The 26,341-nt window shown below is 37.7% G+C and overlaps 1 protein-coding gene across 2 annotated transcripts; it reads left to right on the plus strand.

Annotated features, from left to right (window-relative positions):
• Positions 1-71: 71 nt before the first annotated feature.
• Positions 72-25,112, plus strand: kif20bb (kinesin family member 20Bb). Of its 2 annotated transcripts, none has more exons than XM_084434182.1 (31): positions 72-184; positions 421-533; positions 638-727; positions 1,005-1,124; positions 1,228-1,366; positions 1,457-1,641; positions 1,750-1,807; positions 1,915-2,112; positions 2,311-2,422; positions 2,524-2,595; positions 2,673-2,822; positions 2,920-3,082; positions 3,197-3,454; positions 3,553-3,689; positions 3,928-4,057; positions 6,123-6,327; positions 6,402-6,463; positions 6,566-6,685; positions 6,982-8,036; positions 8,233-8,371; positions 8,481-8,603; positions 8,693-8,753; positions 8,858-8,980; positions 19,230-19,333; positions 19,419-19,553; positions 20,598-20,756; positions 20,890-21,081; positions 22,569-22,643; positions 22,745-22,883; positions 22,996-23,132; positions 24,753-25,112. In XM_084434182.1, exons 2-31 carry the CDS (start codon positions 432-434, stop codon positions 24,834-24,836), a joined length of 4,827 nt encoding a protein of 1,608 aa, XP_084290308.1. In that variant the 5' UTR covers positions 72-184; positions 421-431; the 3' UTR covers positions 24,837-25,112. The 2 variants fall into 2 exon arrangements, with proteins under 2 accessions (XP_084290308.1, XP_084290309.1); XM_084434183.1 differs by having other exon boundaries at positions 19,422-19,553.
• Positions 25,113-26,341: the final 1,229 nt, after the last annotated feature.

Raw genomic sequence — 26,341 nt, forward strand, 5'->3', positions numbered from 1 at the left:
CCTTAGTTTTGTTTATCCTGTCAGTTAACCAGAACTACAATACATTTACTTCCTCTTTTGGGGGTGGAGCTACGTCTTTAGCGAGCTGTCCGATTGGTCCGATTTGAACAGAGAACCGCGACGGCAGGAAAGAAGCAAGCATGTTAGCAATGTAAACGGGATAAACAAAAGAAAATAATAACAAGTAAGTGAAATTAGCGAGAATGAAAACACATAGGTAATACTTTTTTTATTCTTACATGTCATTCAAAATTGGTTCTAAGTTTAATAGGATAACATCTTAATTAAGAGCTCATTTTAACATGTTCAATGGCCGACATGTCATTATTGTTTTAATTTTGCTTGTAGCCACTTAATTAATATAATCATTATCATATAATAATAACAACATGTTTAGCTAAACGTCAAACATTTTGATAGGCTTTTTCAAGATGATGGAATCGTGTTTAAATCACAAGCCTGAGAATGTTGGATCTATAACGGTTGAAGACCTCCGGAAAGATCTCTTCGCCGAGTTCTCCAAATTATCAAGGGTATTTATTATTACCAGACAGAACTCACGTTTAAAGCCTTCGAATCTTCGAAAAATGTTAAGGCTTTAACTATTCTTTAATTTTGCTTGTTTCTATTTGCATAGGACTCAGTATTGCTGGAAAAAGAGAATTTGCAGGTCTATCTCCGTGTACGTCCATTCACTTCGTCAGAGAGAGCAGAAGGAGAATCACAGGTGCCTGAACATTTTTGACAAATATTTGACTATTTTATAATATTTATGAGAAATGCTGTCACCACAACCCACGTGTTGTTCCAATACCCATATAACCATCTTCAAAAAAATGTAAGGTTGAATTAAAGCCTCAGTTAGGCTATACTGTTCAATTTTATTGTAGGCTATGTATCTGGGTTTGGAACAACATGAGGATGAGTAAATGGTGACAGAATTTTCATTATTTCATGAACTATCGTTTAATGTAATTTGTTATAATTGTAATCTCTACAAATAGGAGTGCATTTCAATTGAGCCTCCAGATACTGTGATTCTGAAAGCACCTAGAGCATCTCTGACAGCCAGACACAGTGAGAGATTCGGCCCAAATCTGGCACAACGATTTCAGTTCTCTCAGGTATGATCGGCCACAGTCTCCTCTAGCATGATCATTTATTGTGAACAGGCTTCGAAAAATGTTAAGTGTTTTCTGATGTAACAATGTTTAATTCATATTTTAGGTGTACGGTCCAGAAACAACTCAAAGACAGATATTTGATGGAACAACTAAAAACCTTGTGAAAGCAGTCTTGGAGGGAGGGAATTCCTTGATCTTTACATATGGAGTTACCAATGCTGGGAAGACATTCACTTTTCTTGGTAAGGGTTTTGTATGAGATGTTTTTTTATATATGTTTAGCTGTCTATTAATACATTTGAATGTCTATTTATGCTACTTGTATGTTATAGGCCCTGAATCAGATGGCGGAATTCTGCCCAGGTCATTGAATGTTATCTTTAACAGCATAGAAGGTAGAATTTATTCTCAAAATAACATCAAACCTCTCAGATGTGTCGACTTTACAAGGCTCACTAAAGAGCAGCAGGATGAGGATGCTACAAATAAGAGAAACCTTCTTCGTCGATTTAAAGATGTAATTTTTTTTATATATATACGAGTACATTTTTTAACATACCATTTTTTAGTACAGAGAAGTACATTACTAATACTCGCATCATGGCTGTTTCTTGATGTTTATCAGAATGACTCCCAGAAAACTCTGTCCAGCATGTCCAGCTCTAGTTGTTCATCTTTTGAAAGTAAGCATTATTAAATGTTTAACGGATTTCTCTCTGCCTTTGAAACAGTTTTTTAGCATTTTGTCAGTAAATGTGAGCTTGCACTTTACATTGATTTCTTCTTCCAGGCTCCACTTCTAGTGAGACAAATGGGGACAGTGTCTGTTTGGATGAGACCTCTCATGTTAAATTCTCAGTGTGGGTCTCCTTTTGTGAAATCTACAATGAAAGCATCCATGATCTGCTTGATCTTGTTTCAAACGGCTCTCACCGAAGGAGCGTTTTGCGACTAGCCCAAGATGTTAAAGGCAACGCTTTTGTAAAAGGTAACCGAATAATTTAGAAGACTAAAAGTTCACTTGTTGTCTGTGTAGCAAATGTAATAGTGAATCATTGAAATAATAATTAAATAAATATTTACATTTCAATATTTTTTCAATAATTAAATATAGGTTATTTACCAGGATATTATCTTTATGGCTGGACATTTTGACATATACGTTTTGTCTAAATATTTTTCCTAGATCTAAAATGGTTTCAAGTTAACAGTGCAGATGAAGCATTAAAAGTTATGAAAATTGGAAGAAAAAATCAAAGTTTCTCATCCACCAAGCTCAACAACATCTCAAGCAGAAGGTATTTCATTTTAAACCACTTCAGTATTCATTTTTAACTCTCGTTATCATGTTATTACTTTTTAAAGTGACCAAAAATTTAAATATACATTTTCTCCATAGCCACAGTATATTTTCCATTCGAATCTTGCGGGTTGAAGATGTGGGTGTTCCCCGAATTCAGGCAATAAGCGAGTAGGTGACCTTAATCACACCACTGTTACTTTAACATAGAATCAGTGATTTATTCATTAATTGATTTGTCTTTAAAGATTGTCATTATGTGATTTGGCTGGATCTGAGCGATGTGCAAAGACTCAGAACCGAGGTGACCGCTTAAAAGAAGCTGGAAACATCAACACATCCTTGTTAACTCTTGGAAAATGCATCAACGCTCTGAGGCTCAACCAAACGCAATCCAAGTGAGATAATGTCCACTTTCAAAACAATTAATTTGTTTAATGGGCTGCATTAGATGGAAATTTACTTGAACCTGAACTTATATGTCTTTTTGTGCAGGTTTCATCAGCATGTCCCCTTTAGAGAGAGCAAGCTCACACATTATTTGCAGGGTTTTTTCTGTGGCCGTGGAAAAGTCTGCATGCTCATCAACATAAACCAGAATGCCTCGATGTACGATGAAACCCTGAATGTCCTCAAGTTCTCAGCGGTGGCTCAGAAGGTCTGCAAGGACCATTATTCTTTTTTACATTCAGATTATTCAGATTATCAGAAGCACTGATTAAAGGCATTTTTTGATTTATTTATTTTGAACTTTGACTTTGTTCCCTTTTAGGTAGTGGTCCTCAACCCTAAACCAGCTCCTAGCGTTGTGCTCAAGAGATCTGCCAGAGATGTGTCCATGATAATCAATAACGCAGACAAAAAGGATTGGACCAGGAGAAGTTCACTCATGGGCTGGGAGATGAGTCTAGAGGATGTGCAAGAGGATGAAGATGATGAAGATATTGGTGAGGAAGATGTGGAGAGTGGCGATGAGAGCATGGAGGACAACACTGTGCTAGAGACTGCGCAAAGTCAAGAGCTGTGTGAGGTATTCAAGGTGTCTTTTCAGTTTTCATCAATGCATGTTTATAGTTTTCAGTGTTATTTTAAACTGTATGAATGACTAATGTGATATATTCGCCTCAGCTTCAGGTGACAATTAAAGAGCTCAAAGAGAAGTTGTCCAAAGAGGAGTCTGAAAAATTAACTATGGAATCTCGTATTCGTGAAGAAGTCACCACAGAGTTTATGGAGCTGTTTTCTAATATGGAAAAAGACTACAAGTAAGTCAAACACTGTTTTACAGCTCATAGTGGTGAACTGATGATGTATTTCAGATTGAGCCTGCAGAGATTTTTTTGGGCGTGTTTACGCCATTCTTTTATTTGCATAATTATTTTAGTGCACTATAACAATGTTGAGAGCACAGAACTGTCAATGAGTGCAATTCATTTTTAGTGAAATTCTCTTTGATTTTATTGAAAATGCACTAATTTATGTTGCTATTTTTCAATGTTTCAGTGAACGTCTCCAAAGAGAGAAAGAAATAGTTGAGGAAAGAGCAGAAAGGAGGATGGAGATACTGAAGAATCTGGTGAACAGAACAGTTGAGGAAATGGACGCTGTTAGCACTGACGAGAATGCAGCAAAGGTGAATGCAGATGGTTGTAATAATATAAAAGAATAAGGACAAGTGCCATTAACATCCACTGTTATAAGCCTGTGTGCATTTTCTGTAGAGCTGCATGATTAATCGTTAAAAGATTGCGGTCTCGATTCAAACACCCACGCGATCTTCTTCCTAATTGACAACAACTAAAGTACACGGATTTTGGCGTGTTCGCACCGCAGGTGCAAAAAAACTCTTTTTGGAGGAACTAATTTAGCTCCTACTTCAGAGTATGGTCTAAACTAGCACTATAGGAACTACCAGTGACTTTAGTGTACGTTGATTGGCCGAATGCACGCAAATACCAGGACCCGCCATTTAAAAAAAAAAGATGTGTAAACACACAGATTATAGCCTATATATTGACTCCACAAACATGGAAAACAGTGATAGATGGGCCTTTTAACCTTTACACTAAGGAGAAAATCCAACGCAACTTTTAGGGGACCAAGCCAAACATGATTATGTATTTCTGCTCAGCTAGCAACACTGGACATCAACCACATGGCATACACTAATACCTTTTCATATACTGTCTACTTTTTATGTATAACAGTTCCAGAGCTGCCAACTCTCACGCATTCACCGTGAGACTCACGCAATTGACACTTTGCACACCCTCTCACGCCACACATCCATTTTCTCACGCACAGAAAAATCGCAAAGCAAAGCGGACACCGACAGACTAGACAGAGCAGGTTACTTAGGCCTACTTGTGATGTAAAAAAAATCTCAGCTCTCCGATTCTGTCAATTTTATTACGAAATTCAAATAAATACCATTTTGGCGCTTGTAAATGTGACGTGACAGATCCCGAGCGGCACGTGAACCGATCATCTCTACTAGCTAATAGTAAATAAACACGAATGAACAATGTTGAAAAATACAGTACAACTTACCGAAATGTATATTCCTCATACATAATATCGGTCAATCAGTGTTTTTCAATCGCGGAAAGGGGTCAGTGAAACAGCTGGAGAACAATTATGTCATATTTACCTCAGGAAAGCCATTTAATGAACATAATTTAGGCTATAGCTCGTTAGCTATTAAAAAAAAGAGCTATAGAGAGTATTTAGCTAAATATGTGTACTATATTACATATTTATTACATTTTAACTTATATCAAGTTGTTATTATAATAAAAAACACATTCTATTTACTTTGAGTTATTTTTAACCTTAAATAATACTACCAACTGATAGGGCTCTCTGTATGTTTTACAGCATTAGGTGAGGTTTTTTTTTTTTTTTTTTTTTTGAAAAATGAACGCCTGTCTTGTGTAGGACGCCCTACCCCCCCCCATAATTCTCACTCCAAGCTAAATTCAAAAGTTGGCAGCTATGCAGTTCTATCTTAAAACATATTAGACAGGACTGTTAGACAGATTGTAAACTAATGAACACGGAGAATGCGAGCACTGTGAGCTCAGGCTCTGGCGTTCTCAGCGGCTGCGGCGTCAAAATAAAGGTCACAACAACAAGCGCGGCTTACGTCACTTCAGAGTTCCTAATTGCGGTGCGAATGCAACCAGGAACATTTTCCTAAGGGAACCATTAGTTCTCAGGGAACCACCCTGGTGGCTAGTTCCTAGAACTACGTTCCTAGAACTACCTGGTCCGAAAGCCATTTATATAGTTTGATACATCTGAAAAATAGCGGAGGACACAATGTGAGCTGCTGTGTGGAAAAGCTGAAATGTTCCGCAAAGATTTTTGGTACCCAAATAATCGTCAAACACTGACCTGCATTTATAGCTGTTATTTCTGTTGTTTGCCTCTATCATTTAGTTCGGGGACTGAACTTTCTTAAGCTTCCTTGTAACCCATGATCTTCAAACCAGATGGATCTAATGTAGTGGGTATAATAGCTAATAGTAGGATTTAGATCTAGACACATTTTATAGGATAAGACAAATGAAAAGTGGGGAATTATATGATACCTGTATCAAGGCACACATTTCAACACAATATATCTGTTTATGAAAGAAAAGACTAAAAACAGATATGCATTTGAAAATATAATGTTTTCCTTCTCAACATTCTAGGAGGCTAAGATTGAGCTTTTGGACAGCCTGATCGAAGTTATGCGAGGTGATCTAGCTAAGATAAAGGGAGATGCAGAAGCAGTACACATGTGCCTGACGAATGTCCCTGAATCACCTGGAACAGTTAGTCGTCTGAGGACACAGCTGGAGGAGATGAAAGAGGAGCTTCTCAAAAGCCAACAACTTCTCAGTCTTAAAACTAAAGGTGTATTTATTTGCCTTAAAGGGGAAAACTCAATATTTTATGACATAGGTCTAATTATATTTCTCTTTTTTTAGAATTTGAAGCAATGTGTGTTCAGGCACAAGAATCAAATGATCAGCTTCTCCAAGCAAATAGGGTAATATGAACTAAAGTTTTCTTTTAAATATCTGAGGTTATTGTAAATTAATGATTTTAATGGCTTCTGCTGTGTGTTAATATTTTTGTTTGTCTCTTTTAGAATTACGAAAACCAAAAAGTGAGATGTCAGGAACTCATGTCAATCTGCCAGGAGAAAGATGACATGGTCTCTGTATTACAGACCACTTTGGACCAAAATGTGGAGGCAGCTACTAAAGATGTAAATGTATTTTACACTTCCTTTATTTTAAATCCTTGCTGGAAAATATATATATATATTTCTAAAGAAAGAAATCTTACTGACCCATAACCTTACTAAGTTTTACAGACATGGTCACTGTAAACTATCAGTGTATTTAAAATAGTTGTTTGAAAATTCAAAAATTCTTCCGTTGTGTTCCAAGGAAAAGTAATAGCTTTCCTTTAACTTTTATCAGGTCATATATATAAAATACATTAAGTTATACATTTGAACTGTAATGACCCATGATTTTTCTTTTCTTTTCACATGTACAGAGGGCCTTAATTAACAGCATCAAAGAAGAAATCCTACATTTTAGAAACAATTGCAAGTGTTTGCTGAATGAAGACTCTGACCCTAAAGGGGAGGAAATAACAAGTCAAGAAACTCAACATCTGCAAGAACTGAAAATGAAAGATGACCGGCTGAATGAACTTAAACTTGAGAACTGTTCACTTGAAAAAACAGTGTGTGATCTCACTGATAGACTGGCAGAGCTGACTCATGCACATGAAGCCACTGTGGCGATGCAGAGAGCAGAGGTCAGCAAAGTCACAAATGAGAACAAGGCTCTTGCCAATGAGTTACATGTACTTCAGCAGTCAGCCAATGAGATGAGCTCAAAGCTCAAAACTCTCCAGATGGAATTGAGCGCTCAGACAAATATGGCCAGTGACCTTTCAGAAAAACTTGTCGCAGCCAGAGCTCTGATTAAGGAACATCAAGCAGAGTCTTGCAGTCAGTCCAAAACCATTGAATCCTTAATGACGGAGGCAGGTAATTTGCGTCAGGAACTCAGTGCCTGCCAGCTCTCACATGACAAAAAAGAAGATGAATGCATGAGGATGGTTGAATTATCTCAGGAGAACAGCAGACAGATCAATGATCTGGAGCAGGAGGTCAGTCAGACTAAAGTGAACGTGTGCCAGCTGGAAGAGCTCTGCAATCAGCTTAAATATGAACGAGATGCCCAGGCACAGGAATATCAGAGCCTACTGAGCCGATATGAAGCTCAAAAGTTGGTTATGGCCCAAATAAGAAGCAACTCTGAGCTGCTGAAAGAGCTGACCGCTCTGAAACATCAGCAGGGGAGGATGGAAGACCAAGAGCAAGACTTCAGAGATGATTGCTGGAAAACTCTGCAGGACAAACTCATGCAAATGCTGAGCAAACTAAACCAACATGAGGATGTTCTGAACATAGTGAGAGCAATTGTAGAGAATGAGATAACTAAGGCAAGAGATGAGGCCAAGAGGAGATTAGCTGCGATGGAGAAAGATCTGTCTCATAAAGATGCAGAACTAGAGACTAAAGCTAAAGATCTTTTGAAGTAAGTCTTATCCAAACATTCTGATAACAAAAAAATAGGTCCTCAATTCTGTTGAGTGTCTTGTTTGATATGCACTAGACTTGCATGACTACTCTTTCTTTTCAACTATTTATTTCTAGTTGCTAAAGCATGGAAATGAGAAAAAATGGTTTAAGGAACAGCAGCTGGTCTGAATGACCTTTTGGTCTTTTCACAGGTCGAGAGAACTTGTGACCGATGGACTTAATAAAATCAAGACCATGAGTTGCAATTTGCAGCAGGTGGAGAGGGAGCGATCTGATGTCAGTAATCAGTTATGTAAGGCTAACTTAAGGAAGGAACAGTTAGAGAAACAGGTTTGTAAAACACTTTTGTCCATTGTTAGTGTTCCTTTTGTCCATTGCTAGTGTGCCTAATGTGATTTTAAATTAGTTTTTTTTAAACAGTGCTTTTTTATTCCCACAGATTTTAATCTTGAGTGAAGAAAACAAAATGTTTCTACAGAAACTATGTGAAGCGGAGGAGATGAGGAATCTGGCTGGACACAGTTTGAGCTGCACAGAGCAAACTATTGATCCACTGCAGACTGTGAGTGCTGCCCTTTCCCTCAGCTTTGTTCAGTTTGTGATGCTATCAGGTCTTAGATGCTGGATTATTCCACTTCCTTTCACTCACAGGTGCAGTCAAACCATGCAATAGAAGAAGAAAACATACAGCCTTTCAAAACAACCTGCCATGGTAACCTATGTGTCTTTTCGTTTATACCATTTTTTCCACAATACTATTTGGTGTTACAAAATTGGCTTACGTTTTGTCAATAATAAGATTGATTTTACTTCCAGATCTTTTGGCTGAGCAGAAGCTGATTGAGGAGACATGTGTTAACTCAAATAAAGAGTGCACACAGACAGATGAGGAGGAATTGCTGGAGGCCAGGCTGAATGAGATTGAATACATAACCGAAGGTGACTGAGTCTGTTCTAATTGTAATTCCTATAAATCTCTTCTAGTCAACACACTTTGAGAAGTCAGTAAGATTCAGTGTAGGTATTTCAAAATTACTGTTATTTTAAAACTAAAAACGAATAAAAAAAATAGCAGTCTTTCTTCAGTATTTGCAGAATTAATTTATAATTATAATAATCAAACATTTTATTAATTAATCAGCAATATTTACTTTTTAATTTTCTATTTTCTCATCATAGAATCCTGAAAATAATTGTCAAATAAATCTTAAGCAGTACAACTTGATAATGAACAGAATAATAGTAAGAAATGTTTCTTTAGCTCTAAATCAGCATATTAAGTCAAGTCAAGTCAAGTTTATTTATATAGCGCTTTTCACAATACAGATCGCATCAAAGCAGCTTCACAGTATTAAATTAAAATAATACATCAATGTTTGTTTCTAGTGGAAAACGTCCACGTTTAGTAATGCTGATCAATAGTATTGTTGATTGATTAATTAAATTAAATATCCCCAAATATCCCCAACTGAGCAAGCCAAAGGCAACAGTGGCAAGGAACCGAAAAACTCCATCAGGTGACCTAATGGAGAAAAAAAACCTTTGGGAGAACCCAGGCTCAGTCGGGGGCCAGTTCTCCTCTGGCGTTTATGAACTAGAGGTCAGATTTAACTGTAAGATTAAAAGTATTATATGAATGCCTGGCTGAAGAGATGCGTCTTTAATCTAGTTTTAAACTGGGAGAGCGAGTCTGAGCAACGGACAGTATCAGGAAGACTATTCCAGAGTTTTGGAGCCAAATGTGAAAATGCTCTCCCTCCTTTGGTGGACCTAGGTATGACCAAAAGCCTTGAATTTATTGATCTTAAAGAGCGCGATGGATTATAGGGCGATAGAAGATCCGTTAAATAGACTGGAGCTAAGCCGTTTAGGGCTTTATAAGTCAGTTGTAGGGATGTCCCGATACCACTTTTTCACTTCCGATACGATACCGATGCCGCAGCTTTGGCTATTTGCCGATACCGATATCAATCCGATATTTTTATTTTATTCTTGAACTAATACTACTAATAATAAAATATATGGAAGCACTTTGCTCAATTAGCCACATAAAAACATCTCACTCAAATGGAGAACAAATACTTCTCCAGTATATAGTCCACAACAACAGTTGATAATGAAAGACTGCCACCCTTTATTCAAAAGGCCTTGAGATATGTTTGGTAATTGTACCTGAATGAATTTAAAATTAATTTGCTATATTTCAGATCAATATATTTGTTTCCTTAAAATTTTAATTAACTTTAACTTTATTCTCATCTGAATTATAAATAATTTATTTCTGTATAAAATAATACTACTTTTAAAAACACATTTGTTTTTCTTTTTTATTCAATGTAGAATGTGTAACTTAAAAATAAAAAGATTAGAGCTCTGTTTTAGGACAAGAAATGAAAACCAATGCAATATGATGAATGTCCAAAAGATGAGATCATTTTTGCTTTTAAACAGCGTGTGTGTGTGTGTGTGTGTGTGAGAGAGATTTTGGTTGGGTGACAGTTACAGTTTGACAAGAGTTTACAGTTTGACAAAAGCACATTGTGTTTTACACAAATATATAAGCTAAACACTTTTTGCAGTTTTAATGATGTCCTGTATGAAAATGACGGAGTAGCCTATGTTTTTATGTTTCCACTGTTCGATCGCGCCCGTGCCTCTCTCTCTCTGACACACACACACACACATTCCAGCATTGCAATCTTGACATCGCACTCGCAGCCTGTTCATTTTGCTGCTTTCACACCAAAAGCGAATAGAGCGTCAAATTCGCGTCTATCGCGTCTAGTTCGATGCTTGAACAGTTTGAATCCATTCGCGCGTCCAAAGCGAATAGGACGCGCCGCGCGCGTATAATGATAAAGCGAGCGTTTGAAGCGATACAGACGCGCGTTCCCGCCATAGACTGTAAAAAAATATGGACGTAGTGTCCGTGACGTCACCCGTAGGTTTCTGAAGAGCATTTTTGAAGCCTAAAGTGGGCGGAGCCGGCCGTCGCCATCTTGGCCTTGCGTCACTCCCGGATAACAGAAAATAGACAAACAGGCGGGGCGTGAGTGGAGCTGAGGAGCCTGGCCTGGCTATCTGAAATCACTTAGCTCGACGTGATCGAGTTAGCTGATGATGTAAAGCCAATTAAACGTTCCTATTTTTGCCCTTCGAAATATTATAATAGTTAAAAGGCATGGCTACAAGTGAGACTGTGTATTACTTCGAGAGTGTTTGTGTGTGACAGTGATATATGTGCATACATGTCCGTCACTCTTTCATGGTCCGTCAGCGCGGCATTGCTCAAGTTCGTAGAGAGCTTATTCAGTCCATTTTAAATTCTGATTTTGGCCGTCTCTCAAATCGGTTAAACCATAGATATATTGCCTTTGAAGTGCAAGTAAATGCGCTAGAAAATCCGCGCTCATTCATGTGCATTTATTGCATGGAAGGAGAAAGCGCCGACGCCTGCATGATTTCATCTGACGGTACATAAGCATATTATAATCCATCTGTTCCGTGAGAGCAGAACGAACGAGTATTTATTGACGTTTTAAATTTGAAAACCCCAAAAAGCAACGAAATTGTCAGACATCCATTAGTGCAGGTTCACGGAGGAAAACAACTGAAATACAGCGCTGGTTGTTCTCTCGAACGGTAACGACGGAATCCAAAGACGTGGGCTTTGTACCCAAGTATTAAATTGTATGAAATAATCCCGAAAAAAAGCACAAACACTGCAGAGATGGCAAGTTCAGCAGCAACATTTGCTGAGGTGAAGTGACGGCTAGTAACAGCAGACTGACGGCTAGTAACAGCAGACAAACGGCTAGCACCGACAGCGGCAATCCATCTGTCACTCAAGTGGCCACTGGCCACACCCTTAAATTTAAATATTAATCAACTAAACGGACGAGTTATAAAATAATTCACCCCCCTCACAGTTGTTATAAAGGGCAAAATTAGCTGTATAGACCAAAGCCACATAGAGATCCAGGCTGTAAACATATTTTTTTCTGCTGTAAAGTTGGTAATTTTAACATGGGGGAGATACAGATTTGACTCACTTCTGCAGCCAGGCCAAGCGGCCAGTCAACGAATTGCAGTTTAACTCACTTCCGTGTTGGTTTCAAGAGAGAGACGAGGAGGTTGCCGCTTGGTTCCCGCACATGTCTATGCGCGTATCTAACAGTATTACATTAATTAATGTGCACGTGAGTTTTATTTATTTTTATAATGTGTATTCTCCGTGTAAATCCATGCACCGAACGTACGTTCAGTAGGCTACGAATTCATGTACCGTTCCACCCCTAATAGGTATCGGATCAAAAAATTTTCTCCCCTCCGATATCCGATCTAGCGTTTTGGGCCAGTATCGGCACGATACCGATGCCGTGGATCGGATCGGGACATCCCTAGTCAGTAGCAATACCTTGTAATTAATACGGAACTTTATAGGTAACCAATGTAGTGATGATAAAATTGGTGTTATATGATCATATTTTCTTGATCTAGTAAGAACTCTAGCGGCGGCATTTTGGACTAACTGTAGCTTGTTTATTGAGGATGCAGGACAACCGGCTAATAAAGCATTACAGTAATCTAGTCTCGAGGTCATGAATGCATGAACAAATTTTTCTGCATCAGAAACTGATAGCATGTTACGTAGCTTAGCAATGTTTCTAAGGTGGAAAAAGGCTGTTTTTGTAACATATGAAATATGATTTTCAAAAGACAGGTTGCAGTCTAGTATAACACCCAGGTCTTTTACTGTAGAGGATAAAGTAACAGGACATCCTACTATGTTAAAGTTGTAGAGTGAGAGGTTTTGTGGGCGGTTTGTTGAACCGATGATTAGTACCTCTGTCTTGTCTGGATTTAATAAAAGAAAATTGCGCGTCATCCAATCTTTTATATCTTTAACACACTCTGTCAATTTGGATAATTTAGCGTTTTCATCTGGCCGTGATGAAATATAGATTTGAGTGTCATCAGCATAACAATGGAAACTAATTCCATGTTTCCTTATAATATTTCCAAGTGGCAGCATATATATTGAGAATAACAGAGGGCCTAACACAGATCCCTGCGGCACTCCATAGTTTACTGGAGTTATGATCGATTTTTCTTCATTTAAATAGACAAAATGGTAGCGGTCAGATAAGTATGATCTGAACCAGCTTAATGCTTGTCCTTGAACACCAGTATAATTTTGTAGTCGATCTAAGAGTATTGTGTGATCTATAGTATCGAACGCAGCACTAAGATCAAGTAAAACTAGTATTGAGCTACAGCCTTGGTCAGAAGCTAAAAGTAAATCATTTGTGATTTTAACGAGCGCAGTTTCAGTGCTATGATGCGTTCTGAATCCAGACTGAAACTTTTCATAGATGTCATTTTCTTGCAAGAAAGAGCCCAGTTGGGCGGACACAGCTTTTTCTAGTATTTTAGACATAAAAGGAAGATTTGAAATGGGTCTATAATTTGCTAGATTATGTGGGTCTAATTGTGGTTTCTTAATGAGAGGTTTTATAACTGCCAGTTTAAATGTTCTAGGAACATGACCTAAAGATAAAGATGAGTTAATAATATTGAGGAGAGGCTCTTCCACTATAGGTAACACTTCTTTCAGTAGTTTAGTGGGTATAGGATCTAATAAACATGTTGTTGTTTCAGATGAAGTGATAAGTTTATTTAACTCTTTTTGTTCTATAGTTGTAAAGCACTGTAATTGTTCTTGCGGGGTGATAATTGAGGCTGAATTATAAGGCGCGATTGAGGATTGAACGTTTACAATTGTGGTTCTGATGTTTTCTATTTTCTCAGTGAAGAACTTCATGAAATCATTACTACTAAACTGTAACGGAATATTTTGTTCAGGTGACATCTGTTTATTTGTTAGTCTAGCCACGGTGTTAAATAAAAACCTAGGATTGTTTTGGTTGTTTTCTATTAGTTTGCGGAGGTGCTCAGCCCTGGCCGCTTTTAGGGCCTTTTTATAACGTGACATACTGTCTTTCCATGCGATTCTAAAGACCTCTAAATTAGTTTGTTTCCATTTACGCTCCAAATGACGGGTTTCTCTCTTTAGAACATGCGTAGTATTGTTGTACCATGGTGCTTTACTTTTTTCTTTGACCTTTTTTAATCTAATAGGTGCAACAATATCCAATGTTCCAGAGAGAATGGTGCTCATAGTGCTAGTTAATTCCTCTAGTTCATCTGTTTGTTTGGGTTCACTGAGCAGCTGAGACAGATCAGATAAGCAATTTGAAAAATTATCTATGGTGGATGGAAGGATTGTTCTGCCTGATCGATAACGCGGCGCAGCATGATATATTACAGGAGTACATAATATGCAAGTTACCATGTAATGGTCAGTGACATCATCACTTTGTGGAATGATATCTATATCGGTTGGATCGGTTCGATGTGATATAATTAAATCGAGTGTATGATTAAAACGATGAGTTGGTCCTGTAACGTTTTGCTTGACCCCAAAGGAGTTTAATAAATCCGTAAACGCAGCCCCTAACGCATCATTTGGATTATCTATGTGTATGTTAAAATCTCCAACAATTAATGCTTTATCGACATTGACTAATAGGTCTGAGAGAAAATCTGCAAACTCTTTTAGGAAATCAGCGTAAGGCCCAGGCGGTCTATATACGGTAGCCAAGGCTAGAGATAATAGGGATTTTTTTCTTACATCTGAGAGCGTAACATTTAGTACAAGTACTTCAAACGAAATAAACTTATAACCCGTTTTCTGAGTAACATTGAGAATATCTCTATAGATTGTTGCAACACCGCCGCCACGACCAATCAGACGGGGCTCATGCTTATAGGAGTATCCTGATAGAGTAGACTCATTTAGACCGAAATAATCATTTGGTTTAAGCCAGGTTTCAGTAAGGCAAAGTACATCGAAGCTATTATCTGTGACTATTTCATTTACAATAACTGCCTTAGGTGTGAGTGATCTAATGTTTAGAAGACCTAGCTTTAGAAATTGTTTTTGTATTAGAATGATTTTCTGAAGCATAATGTGACACAATGCACAATTCTGAAGCATGATGTGACATTGAAGACTGGATTGTAATTGGTATTGAGAACTGTAAAAATTCCCTGGTATTGGTACCTTGTACTGAAATTCTGGTTTGGTAACACTACTTCAGTTACACTTTAACTACGTCTCACCTGTAACTGTGATGCAGTCTGAATGATAATCACACTGTGTTCGTTCGTTGGCCAGAAGAGAACTGGCCCCCCAACTGAGCCTTTTTTCTTCCAAGTTTTTTCTTTTCTTTATTCTGTCACCTGATCAGAGTATGTGAGCGGAGTTGAGAGGCAGCAATTTTTCCTCCGCGCTCAAAGCATTTAATAATCACTCCACTCGAGGTTCACCATTTACCGCTCCCCGCTCCACTTCACTGATATCAGAAACACTGCTCCGTCTTCGCTCCCTGAGGAAATTGCGGCTAAAGTATTTAAGTATGCTTTAAAATCTTGCAAAAGTTCTGTTCATACCGTAAAACTTCAAATAATAGCCCGGGCTTTTATTTTCCCAAATCGCCGAACTGCACCGGCTTGTATTTGAGACAGGCGTCTATATGAGACAGGCCTTTAATTTAGTGTGTGTTGAGACTTCACCCTGTGCTGCAATATACATTTAGTTTTACATTCATTTACAGAAATCAGCTGGTTGAATGGAAACTGCTGATGTTATCGGATTTTCAGGTGATATTCTAAAATCATTCAGTAAACGGACGCTCTTAGGGTAAAGTGAATTCAGACTGCAGACTTAGCAACGATTGTATTTGTAAAGTACAATCATATAGTACAGACATGATCTTAATTCCATAATGTCCTTAAACATAACTATATTGCTGGCCATAAAATGACAAAGTGCGCGTCCGGTGCGGTGTGCGATACCTCGAGTGGTCATGAACGCGACGCTTCTCGTCCGGTGTGCGATACCTCGGGTTGTCATGGACGCGACGCGGCGCTTCTAGTCCGGTGTACCTCGAGTTGTCATAGATGCGACGCGGCGCTAACTCTCTCTGCCTGCCTTGCTTGCGCTTACAGCTCCCGCCCAGATGCGCAGGGCTCTCTTGCGTGCGCAATCTGCACCATAGAACTGGCTTAAACCGACGATCTGACGGGTTTTAAATACAACCCGAAACTAAAAAACAGACCGGGCCTCTATTAGAGACCAAACCTGTATCCACACCAGGCGTGTAAAAGAGACAGGCGTCTATTTGGGACTCGGCTATTATTTGAAGTTTTACGGTAATATATAGGCCTATTAAATGAAAAAAAAAATATATATATATACTAGAATAATAGTTTCAACGTGGTTTATTGGAACACTATTGTGCAACACATTTTTCCTACGACATGCCAAGCTTATTACATAGTTATCTGCATCAAAAAACATAATTTGCTAATTTAGTTTGGAAAGATGAAAATAACAGTATGTTGTCGTCAGTTATTTTATCTACGGGTCGCTACATTTCTTAAAGATTTCTGCTCATTTCAAAATCAGATACAGATAAAGTAACATCAAGGCCTGAATTTCGTTTTTTAAACTGGGGGGGGAATTCCCCCCTTACATGGGTCACATGGGGGGATCTAAAGATTATGGGGGGGAGAATAACTTTTGATGCATCGGTCTAATTTAATCATCTTCATTTATTAATATCAACAGATTTATATGCATGAATTGTGCATTTCCAGTTCTCAAAACAGTTAATAACAAAAAAAAAAAAAACTTTATACAAAATACACCATGCTCTTCTTCAAATTGACATTAAGACCTCTGTTTAAACTAGGCCTAGGCTATATACACTCACCTAAAGGATTATTAGGAACACCTGTTCAATTTCTCATTAATGCAATTATCTAATCAACCAATCACATGGCAGTTGCTTCAATGCATTTAGGGGTGTGGTCCTGGTCAAGACAATCTCCTGAACTCCAAACTGAATGTCAGAATGGGAAAGACAGGTGATTTAAGCAATTTTGAGCGTGGCATGGTTGTTGGTGCCAGACGGGCCGGTCTGAGTATTTCACAATCTGCTCAGTTACTGGGATTTTCACGCACAACCATTTCTAGGGTTTACAAAGAATGGTGTGAAAAGGGAAAAACATCCAGTATGCGGCAGTCCTGTGGGCGAAAATGCCTTGTTGATGCTAGAGGTCAGAGGAGAATGGGCCGACTGATTCAAGCTGATAGAAGAGCAACTTTGACTGAAATAACCACTCGTTACAACCGAGGTATGCAGCAAAGCATTTGTGAAGCCACAACACGCACAACCTTGAGGCGGATGGGCTACAACAGCAGAAGACCCCACCGGGTACCACTCATCTCCACTACAAATAGGAAAAAGAGGCTACAATTTGCACGAGCTCACCAAAATTGGACAGTTGAAGACTGGAAAAATGTTGCCTGGTCTGATGAGTCTTGATTTCTGTTGAGACATTCAGATGGCAGAGTCAGAATTTGGCGTAAACAGAACGAGAACATGGATCCATCATGCCTTGTTACCACTGTGCAGGGTGGTGGTGGTGGTGGTGTAATGGTGTGGGGGATGTTTTCTTGGCACACTTTAGGCCCCTTAGTGCCAATTGGGCATCGTTTAAATGCCACGGCCTACCTGAGCATTGTTTCTGACCATGTCCATCCCTTTATGACCACCATGTACCCATCCTCTGATGGCTACTTCCAGCAAGATAATGCAGCATGTCACAAAGCTCGAATCATTTCAAATTGGTTTCTTGAACATGACAATGAGTTCACTGTACTAAAATGGCCCCCACAGTCACCAGATCTCAACCCAATAGAGCATCTTTGGGATGTGGTGGAACGGGAGCGTCGTGCCCTGGATGTGCATTCAACAAATCTCCATCAACTGCAAGATGCTATGCTATCAATATAGGCCAACATTTCTAAAGAATGCTTTCAGCACCTTGTTGAATCAATGCCACGTAGAATTAAGGCAGTTCTGAAGGCAAAAGGGGGTCAAACACAGTATTAGTATGGTGTTCCTAATAATCCTTCAGGTGAGTGTATTAATGTCTCTCTATTTCAGTGTTGTTCATGTGTTTCAGTTCAGTTCAATTCTTTGCTTTTTTTTTAAAACATCATACAAAATACGCCATGCTCTCCTTCAAATTGATATTAAGAACTCATTCTAAACTATATGTATTTATGTCTCTCAGTTTCAGAGTCTTTCATGCGCATAACAATAGAAAACAAGGAGAAACGCGCAGTCACATGCTCAAACAATCAACAACGTCGCTCTAGATGTGTAAAAACAAGTGGAAAGCACGGGCGCGCCACTGTCTCCTTTCCACAAGCGCTTGCTCTCCCGTAGCATCTGTCGTTGCTATGCAACCATGAACTGCGCTCTCCATGATGACAAGGAAGTATCAGCAAAAGATTAATTTATTTCTAGCCCTTGCATTAACTTTACTACTAGATATATTTATGGAGATGAAAAATAATAAGGCGCCCTGTACAGCTATGATCAGCTGTTCGGCCGAACATTCAATGTTGTTACGCTGTAAGCTGATCAGTTGGTTCGTTGCTGCCGCGCTCTATCACTCGCACACCATAAAGAGCAAAATGGTTTTTAATGTTTCAATTTCGTGATTAAAATGCCATAATTTGGAAGCGGATAATTTCTTCACAAACAGGTCATTATGACTCAAAATGCTGCACCTACACTCGATAGTGTGAATAAGATCAGCGCAACGCAGACCACTGCATTGACAGTGTGAAACATATGATCTGTCTACAGCCAGGGCTCAGTGGAAGACAGAGAATGCCGGTCCAGCGCTGATTGAGGAATTAAATTCGAAAATAAAAGACAGTTTTACATCTTTTTTCTCGCATCTGTGAATTAATTTTTTAATCATTTGCTCTGAGATGAAACAAATATATTTGTGCGGGAATTTCTCGCACTATAAAAGCTAACCTTGTGGGAATGATTTAAATTATGCGCAATCCCCGCATTCCCGCACCGAAATTCAAGCCCTGAACACTGTAAGATGACATTTGTTTGAATGCATTAGTGAGAGAGCGATTGTGTGTGTGAATAAGTGCTACCGACGAAAATAACTCTGTTTTCAGAGCGCTATATAAAAAAAGGTTAACAAAAATGAAACAACACCACAAACATCTCTTTGTTCTTCTCAGATCGTGCTAAACTGCAGGAAATGTATCAGAAACCAAGTGTTGGTCTCTCTGATAAACCCCAGCAAGAGGAACGGAGAGCCTGCAGACCTGCAGAAAGCACCAAGGTAAGAACCTGGAAGTCTTTAATCTCTCCGACTTTTCCACAACTGGGTTTTGCCAGCAGTAGAATGATTTCTTTTGATGTTTCAGCAGCTTAATGAGGAGCAGGCTGATGATAAGCAGGGAAAGGGGCAGGATGGAGCAGCCATGGGGGAAGAGGAGAGAGCGGCCCAGGCAACAAGGCAACTAGAAAGCGACCAACAGGACAGGCTGCAGCTGGAGCTGGTAATAGGATCAGCATTTCCATTTCTCTCACTCTGCTTCGTTATTTTCTTTTTCACAGGCTTGAGGGCAGGATTTAGCTCAGAATAGTAATTTATTTACACAGCAGGTTTCTGAGTTAATATCACTTCTGTGATTCGAGTGACCTGCCAACAGGAGGAATGACAAGACTCTAGCAGGACAGTAATGGCACAGCAGAAAAATGGAACGCGCAATTTTTTTTGCAATTTCTTAAACGACTAATTCACTAATCAGTCTTATGTAAGCCCTGTATAAATAAACGGGGGACAGGATCATCTGATGAAATTAAGTTGTGTACTTGTTAAAACTTTTTTTTTTTCTTTTTTTTATGCAAAAGTGGATAGGAATGCAGAGGTCTTGGGTGTGTTTTTAAAAATGTTAGGTGATGTACATCTCAATGTGTATTGCTGTAAGGGCAGTACTTTAAATAGCATTCTTTTGATGATGCATCTTCTTCAGGGGCATATTACTGTGCAATACTTGTGTGTGTGTGTGTGTGTGTGTGTGTGTGTATATATATATATATATACACACACACACACACACACACACACACACACACCTATATATACACAAGGAAAAAATCTAGATACACTACTCAATTCAACTAGTTGTTTGATGGATGACTAGTACTTTTGGAAATGATCAACTCTTTATTTTCTCTTTACTTTAGCAAGATCAATGTCAACTACAATGTTTTTTTAATGGTCGATAACACTATCTAGAGAGAAGGTTGGCTGGTACAATAACTAACTAACTAATTAATTAATTAAACTTTTTTTACACAACATTTGCTCAAATTCACCAAAAATGTGTAAAATTGCACTACTCTGATTTTGGAAATGACACTATGAGGAATGACCAAATACATTAATCATTCTGACCAGTAACAGCCTACCACTAGTTAAAATGTGGGATTTTTAGAATACTTTTAAAATACTTTATATCAGCAACAATATTTTGTGGTAGTGCTATAGTATTAAAACATATTTTTCTCTTCCTCACTTCCCTGCATACTGATTACAGGAAATGTTAAAGCTTCAGCTGGCTGAAAAGCAAGATACCATTGTAAAATTACAAAAGGAAAAGGGGGATTTTGCTGCTACCCAGAAAATTGACAGACCCAAACAGACTTCAAACGTGAAGTCAAAGAATGAAGGCGATTTATTTAGTCCAACACAAGAGGTCAGTAGAATGATATTAATGCAAAATGCATGCAGCTGATAAGAATTATTTGCGCATGCAAAGATGGGAATAGTTCTGGTCTGTATGAAAATTGGTTACTGTGCATAATATGTGTTGGCATCACTCAAAACAGGTTGCAGTACTAGACTCCTCTGTCCTTTCCACAAAGAGTCTCAGAGATGAACGCTTCCCCAAACCTGAGCTAGAAATCAGCTATACACCTCTTAAACCTGACCGAATGAATGTCAGGAAACCGGGAGAAGAAGACTCTGTCACAATCAAACTCCGACGTACAGCCAGAAAGAGAAAGAACCCAGACATGCAGGTATACAGATACCATTTTTAAACCCTTTGTTGTGATTTCCTAAACAATCCAGGTTCCGACGGTCCAGGAAAACTTGGAAATGTCAGGGAATTTCAAGACATTTAACAGGAAAAGTCATGGAAATTTCTATAGTATATATATATTTTAGTTATGCTCAGTTCCAAAGTGTACCTTTTGTGAGTGCAATCTCTATAAAATGATTTTCATCACAAAAAATGTCATGAAAAAATCATGGAAATTCACTGGTTAGAGCCTTTAACTAGTCCTGCAATAATTTCCTAATTATATATTCATTTATATTTCATAAAGCGTATAATTAGACCTATTAACTGATTAAAATTGATGAGTTGTCATTATAAAAATGTCCATAGTTAACGCATTTAGTAATTCATTGATGATTCAATCCAACGTTTCACAATAAAAATAATGCAGATGAGTTAACTTTTGTTAAAGAGATAGATTTGTATAAATTAGCTGTGAAGAGGGTCTTTGTGTTGGAGCTACTGTTGCGATAAACTCTGAAGGTTCCAGTCTATTTTTAGATATCACATCCTTTTCAAATTGAATGACATTAATGACATTATAAATTGATCTATGGCTGCATTTACACTGGCACAAGAAATTCGTCTTTTTTTTTTCTCATCTGACACAGATCGGAATTTGGTGCACACGTCTAAACGCAAAAATCCGCACGAGATCCGATTATAATTTTTTTGCATCCGATCTGAGCCATTTCCAAATGTGGTTTTAAATCAGATATCTGGACATCTGACCTACGTCTAAACACGTACATCTGATTCCTCTTTGAATTCCTAGCCACCATAAGGCAAGGGTGACACGTTTGCCCACAAAGAAAGCTTTTTAATGTTGTATTATGAAGCAGATGTGGCTGTATGCACTTCCTCGCAGCTTTTTTTGAGGTGTAAACTTATTAAAGGAAAGAAATTGCACGCACACGTAAACATTCAGGAGTTGGAGAAATGGGGCGAATTATCTTACAGTGCTACTTTTTCACTTCAGATTTCTATATCTAACGACCTGTAGATAAAATAAATGAAATTTACTGTTATTTTCCTGTATATATCCATTCTGTCACTTTTTGCGCTGCAAAACATCTATGACAGCTGTTATCGTGTGCATGCTGGCAAATAATCATGGCCACCCGACATGAGTTATATAAATAATTTTAATTGCACGGCCATTCAAAACCAGAGGGTCTACCATGTGCACAGTAAAGCGATCACTGACAATCATTTTGGGCGGGAATTAATGTAAAAACAGATATCGGATGCCAGGCGTGTCTAAAGTGAATGTAAACAGTCGGTCTAAAGAATCGGATATGGTTAAAAGATCGGATCTGTGCAATAAGAAAGTCTATGAATCAAATTAAATTAATCACGAGCGCTAACACATATTAACTTTAACATCTTTACATGTAATGCAACACAAAGTCATATAACTTGTATTGTATGCGTTTGTTGTTCTAGAACTCGGTGGAGTCAGAAAATCTGAAAAACCGACGGCTAAAGGTGAAAAACTGGGATAACATGCAGTCCGTTGAGGTGATTTTCTTTTTTTTTTTTTTATTATTAATAGGGTATACCTGTGACATCTTACATCTGTCCCTGTAATGTTTATTTGATATGTTTTTGCTCCTTAACAGACTCCCACAGTTCAAGGAAAAAAGGTGAGTCAATTAAAGCAGAAAGACTCTCCTGCCAGCCTGAAATGTAAAAAAGATGGAGCCTTCCAAAAGATTGGTAACTTCATCCAGAGCTCTCCAACCCTCTTTGGAAGCAAAGGTCAGCTCTGGCTCTTAATTTTACACACAGTCAATGGTATTGATTGGAGCTCTCTGCCAAAAGTGTTTCATACTATATCTCAGCATGACCAGACCTTTAACTTCCTCCTCAGCCAAGAAGATCATGAGCATGGTGAATGTTAAGTCTCCTGAACTGCCAAATGCTTCTGAAAACAACAAACCCAAGAGATCCAAACGAAAGCTCTTCAAGACTCAGGTTTCCTCCCCGATGGACATCCCTTCTTATCCTGTAAGTAATGTTTATTTTGCGTAAGTCATGGATAAGTAAATCAAATGCATGTAGTCATGAATGAGAAGCATGCCTTATGTTAGCGGTAATGTCACAGTGTTACGACAACTATGTAACATTTGATTTAAGCCCCCAAGTAGTGTTGCACGGTGCACCGATACTTCAAAAGTATTGCGATTCTTGGAAATTAAAAACGTCACGATTCGTACATTTATTAGTATCGATACTTCTAAGAATGACCGCGTTCCAGATTTGTAAGTTCGGCGACACACTGGATGCGTGGCGTGAGCGTCTCAGCTGCGTGGCGTGTCCGTTTTTATTTCGGCTCCCTTGTTAACAGGTTAGAGCTAGCACACTGCCTGCGTGACACGCAAGCCCGAGCCGCGCGGAAAACGCGTGCATGCTAGAAATAGAACCGACGCCTATTTTTCACGCGACACGCAAGCGTTGGAAGCGTTCCCAGGCAAAATAGAATGGGAAAAGATGTTTCTATGTCATTTTGACACGAATACATATTAATAAATGACATTTTGATGTTTGAAAGTCTCTAGGTTTTGACATAAATGCAGATATAAATGTAATTTAAAAAAATATTATCGATTTTCAAATACTGCACCTCTCAAAACAGAACGAAATATTCTGTAGCCTATTTTGCCGTCAACACTGCCGACGTTGTCTTTGCTGCTATATATTTATGTTTAACATGAAGTATAGCGCTTCCACAACTCTCTCCCCATATGTCAAATATATCACCAATGAGGCTTATCATTATGTTACCAATATTAAACATTGTTTAATATAATCGCTATATTCAAAGTTCAGAATCAAGATAAAGTTATTTACCGGTAACTCTTATGTTTCTTATGATAACTGAGATAATTCTGCAAAATTTATTATTTTTTTACCCTGAATGTCATTGCTCTAATTTATTTTTTATATTTTGATATTTCATATTTTGTTCAAATGTTTAATATATCTGCTGTTCATATGTTCATTTATTAGTGTGTTATATGATTAGAATGTTGTCCCGGTTTTAAAATAAAGCACAGCAATGATATTTGAGAGTGTTTCTCCATTTTCAGGAAAAGTATCGAAATCGCAATTCTTGACTTGGTATCGGTATCGAAACAATAATTTTGGTATCGTGACAACACTACCCCCAAGAGACAAAAAAGGTTGATAGTCAATTGTTTTAAAGCTTTCCAGTGTTAATATACTGGGCACTAGATTTATTAAACATAAAAAAAGATACGTAAACAATACTTGGTGAAAAGTTTCACACATTGAAACATTACCGCGTTAACGTTATACTTTAAAAAAAAACATCCATTGTGCCACATTCTATTTTTAATGTCATTTAATATTTATTATTTATAATTAAATATTCTTCTTCTATGAGTTTAACTTTGAGCTTGATTATTTTAAACTTTTGAGTATTTAAAGCTGTAAGTTCTAAGGCTTTGTTGAATGTTCAGTTTGAGTAAAAGAAATCTCATTATTTTATTTGAGATGTGTTTGTTGTGGGATGGAGGTACAGTATTACATTTATTTGTAAAAACATTAAAACTGCAGAAATGCTACCAGGTGAATGTGTATTAAATTCATGAAATAATTTTACAGGTCATTGGAAGCAATGAAGATGATAAAGAGAGCGATCATCTCATAATCAAGAGAAAACTCAGAACAAGAACTGCCAAGAGATGACAAACACACAATTTGATGGCCAAGTGTAATTTCAGTTAGTTTGCTTTTTCTTTTTTCTTCAAATTGTCATATTTTGTTTGTTTAATACTTAAATGTTGTTGAACAATTCATATTTGTTTTATTAACACTGGGCATGTTTGTAAATATTTTATGTATGTACCTCACAGCGTTTTAAAAAATTGTTTTCTTTTTTAATTTAGCTTTTGATTTCCTGTTGTAATTGGACAAAATATGGCCCAAAAAAAATGCTGTTTATTAAAAAAAATGCCTCAGCATATATCATTTGGGTTTCAGTTCTTATGCTTAAGAGAGAAATATTAACTGAATATGCTTAAAGCATTACTGTCCCTTTATGTTGGATTTCACATCATGATATCCTTTAAAAAATGCTCAGATGAGGAAAGCAGTGCCAAACAAGTAAGGTGAATGGGGATGAAGAGAATGTTCCAGATGAATGTTTGGGGGTCAATTTGTATGGTACTCATTTATTTCCACTGTCAGTAAATGGAGGGTGGCTGTCATCAGAGAAGAGTAAGTAATACATTTTATCTGCACCTCATGATCTCTGCACTAACAGGTCAAACCTGCACTAATACACATCTCACTTCTCACACTAATACACAATTTCACTGAGGTGAAATTAATGTGACATTGAAAACAAACATTTTTGTGGGTGTGTGCTTGCATGTCATCATAGTAGCAAATTTCAATTTGCTTCGTGGCATTGGGTTATAAAAGTGTGCTGTCCTTAATGCATGTGATAACATTTTGTTTAAAGTCAGCATTAAAAGGAAGTTGCGATAGTCTGACTTGTAGATCAGGGCTGCGTTCATCCCCGACAAAACGTTGCACAACGTTTTTTAAACAGAAACGGTGATGCGTTGAACACACTGTTCTGATAACGCAAGAGTTGCAACTATGGCAGCTGAGAAGGCCATTCTTTGTGTTCTTTGTGAAGAATTTTCGGAGCCTGATGAAGTCGGTATAAATATGTGTTTAATACTACAAAATATGCCCGATGTTACAGTTACTACACTTGCCGCCCAGAACAAAAGAGAACATCCCAATCGAGTGAAGGGATTTGTGGAAACTGAAATGGAAGCACACATCTTTTTTTTTTATCTTTTTTTTTTTTTTTTTTTAGAACATGTAAATAACATTACAGAAAAAACAGGCATAAGTAACAAACTCCAAAGACGATAAAAAAAAAATAAAAAAAAACATTCACAAGATGCCAAATACAGATTCATAATACAATAGACATAGACATAGCTTTTGAATTTTTTACAATTTTAAGAGACTTCATTAACAGAGTGAGTTCGTTAGAAAAAAACTTGTATAAAGGAGGAGATTTTGACAATCTACATTTATGAATGAAAAATTTGCCATTCAGGATGATAAAATGTACAAAATTGTGAATATTTTTATCATCATTCTCAAAGTAGCAAATAATTTCTTTCACATTCAGTGTTATCGTTAGATTAATTTTAACTGAAAAAGTAAAA

This window comes from Rutilus rutilus (assembly GCF_951802725.1).
Source record: "Rutilus rutilus genome assembly, chromosome: 16".
Lineage (NCBI taxonomy): Eukaryota > Metazoa > Chordata > Actinopteri > Cypriniformes > Leuciscidae > Rutilus > Rutilus rutilus.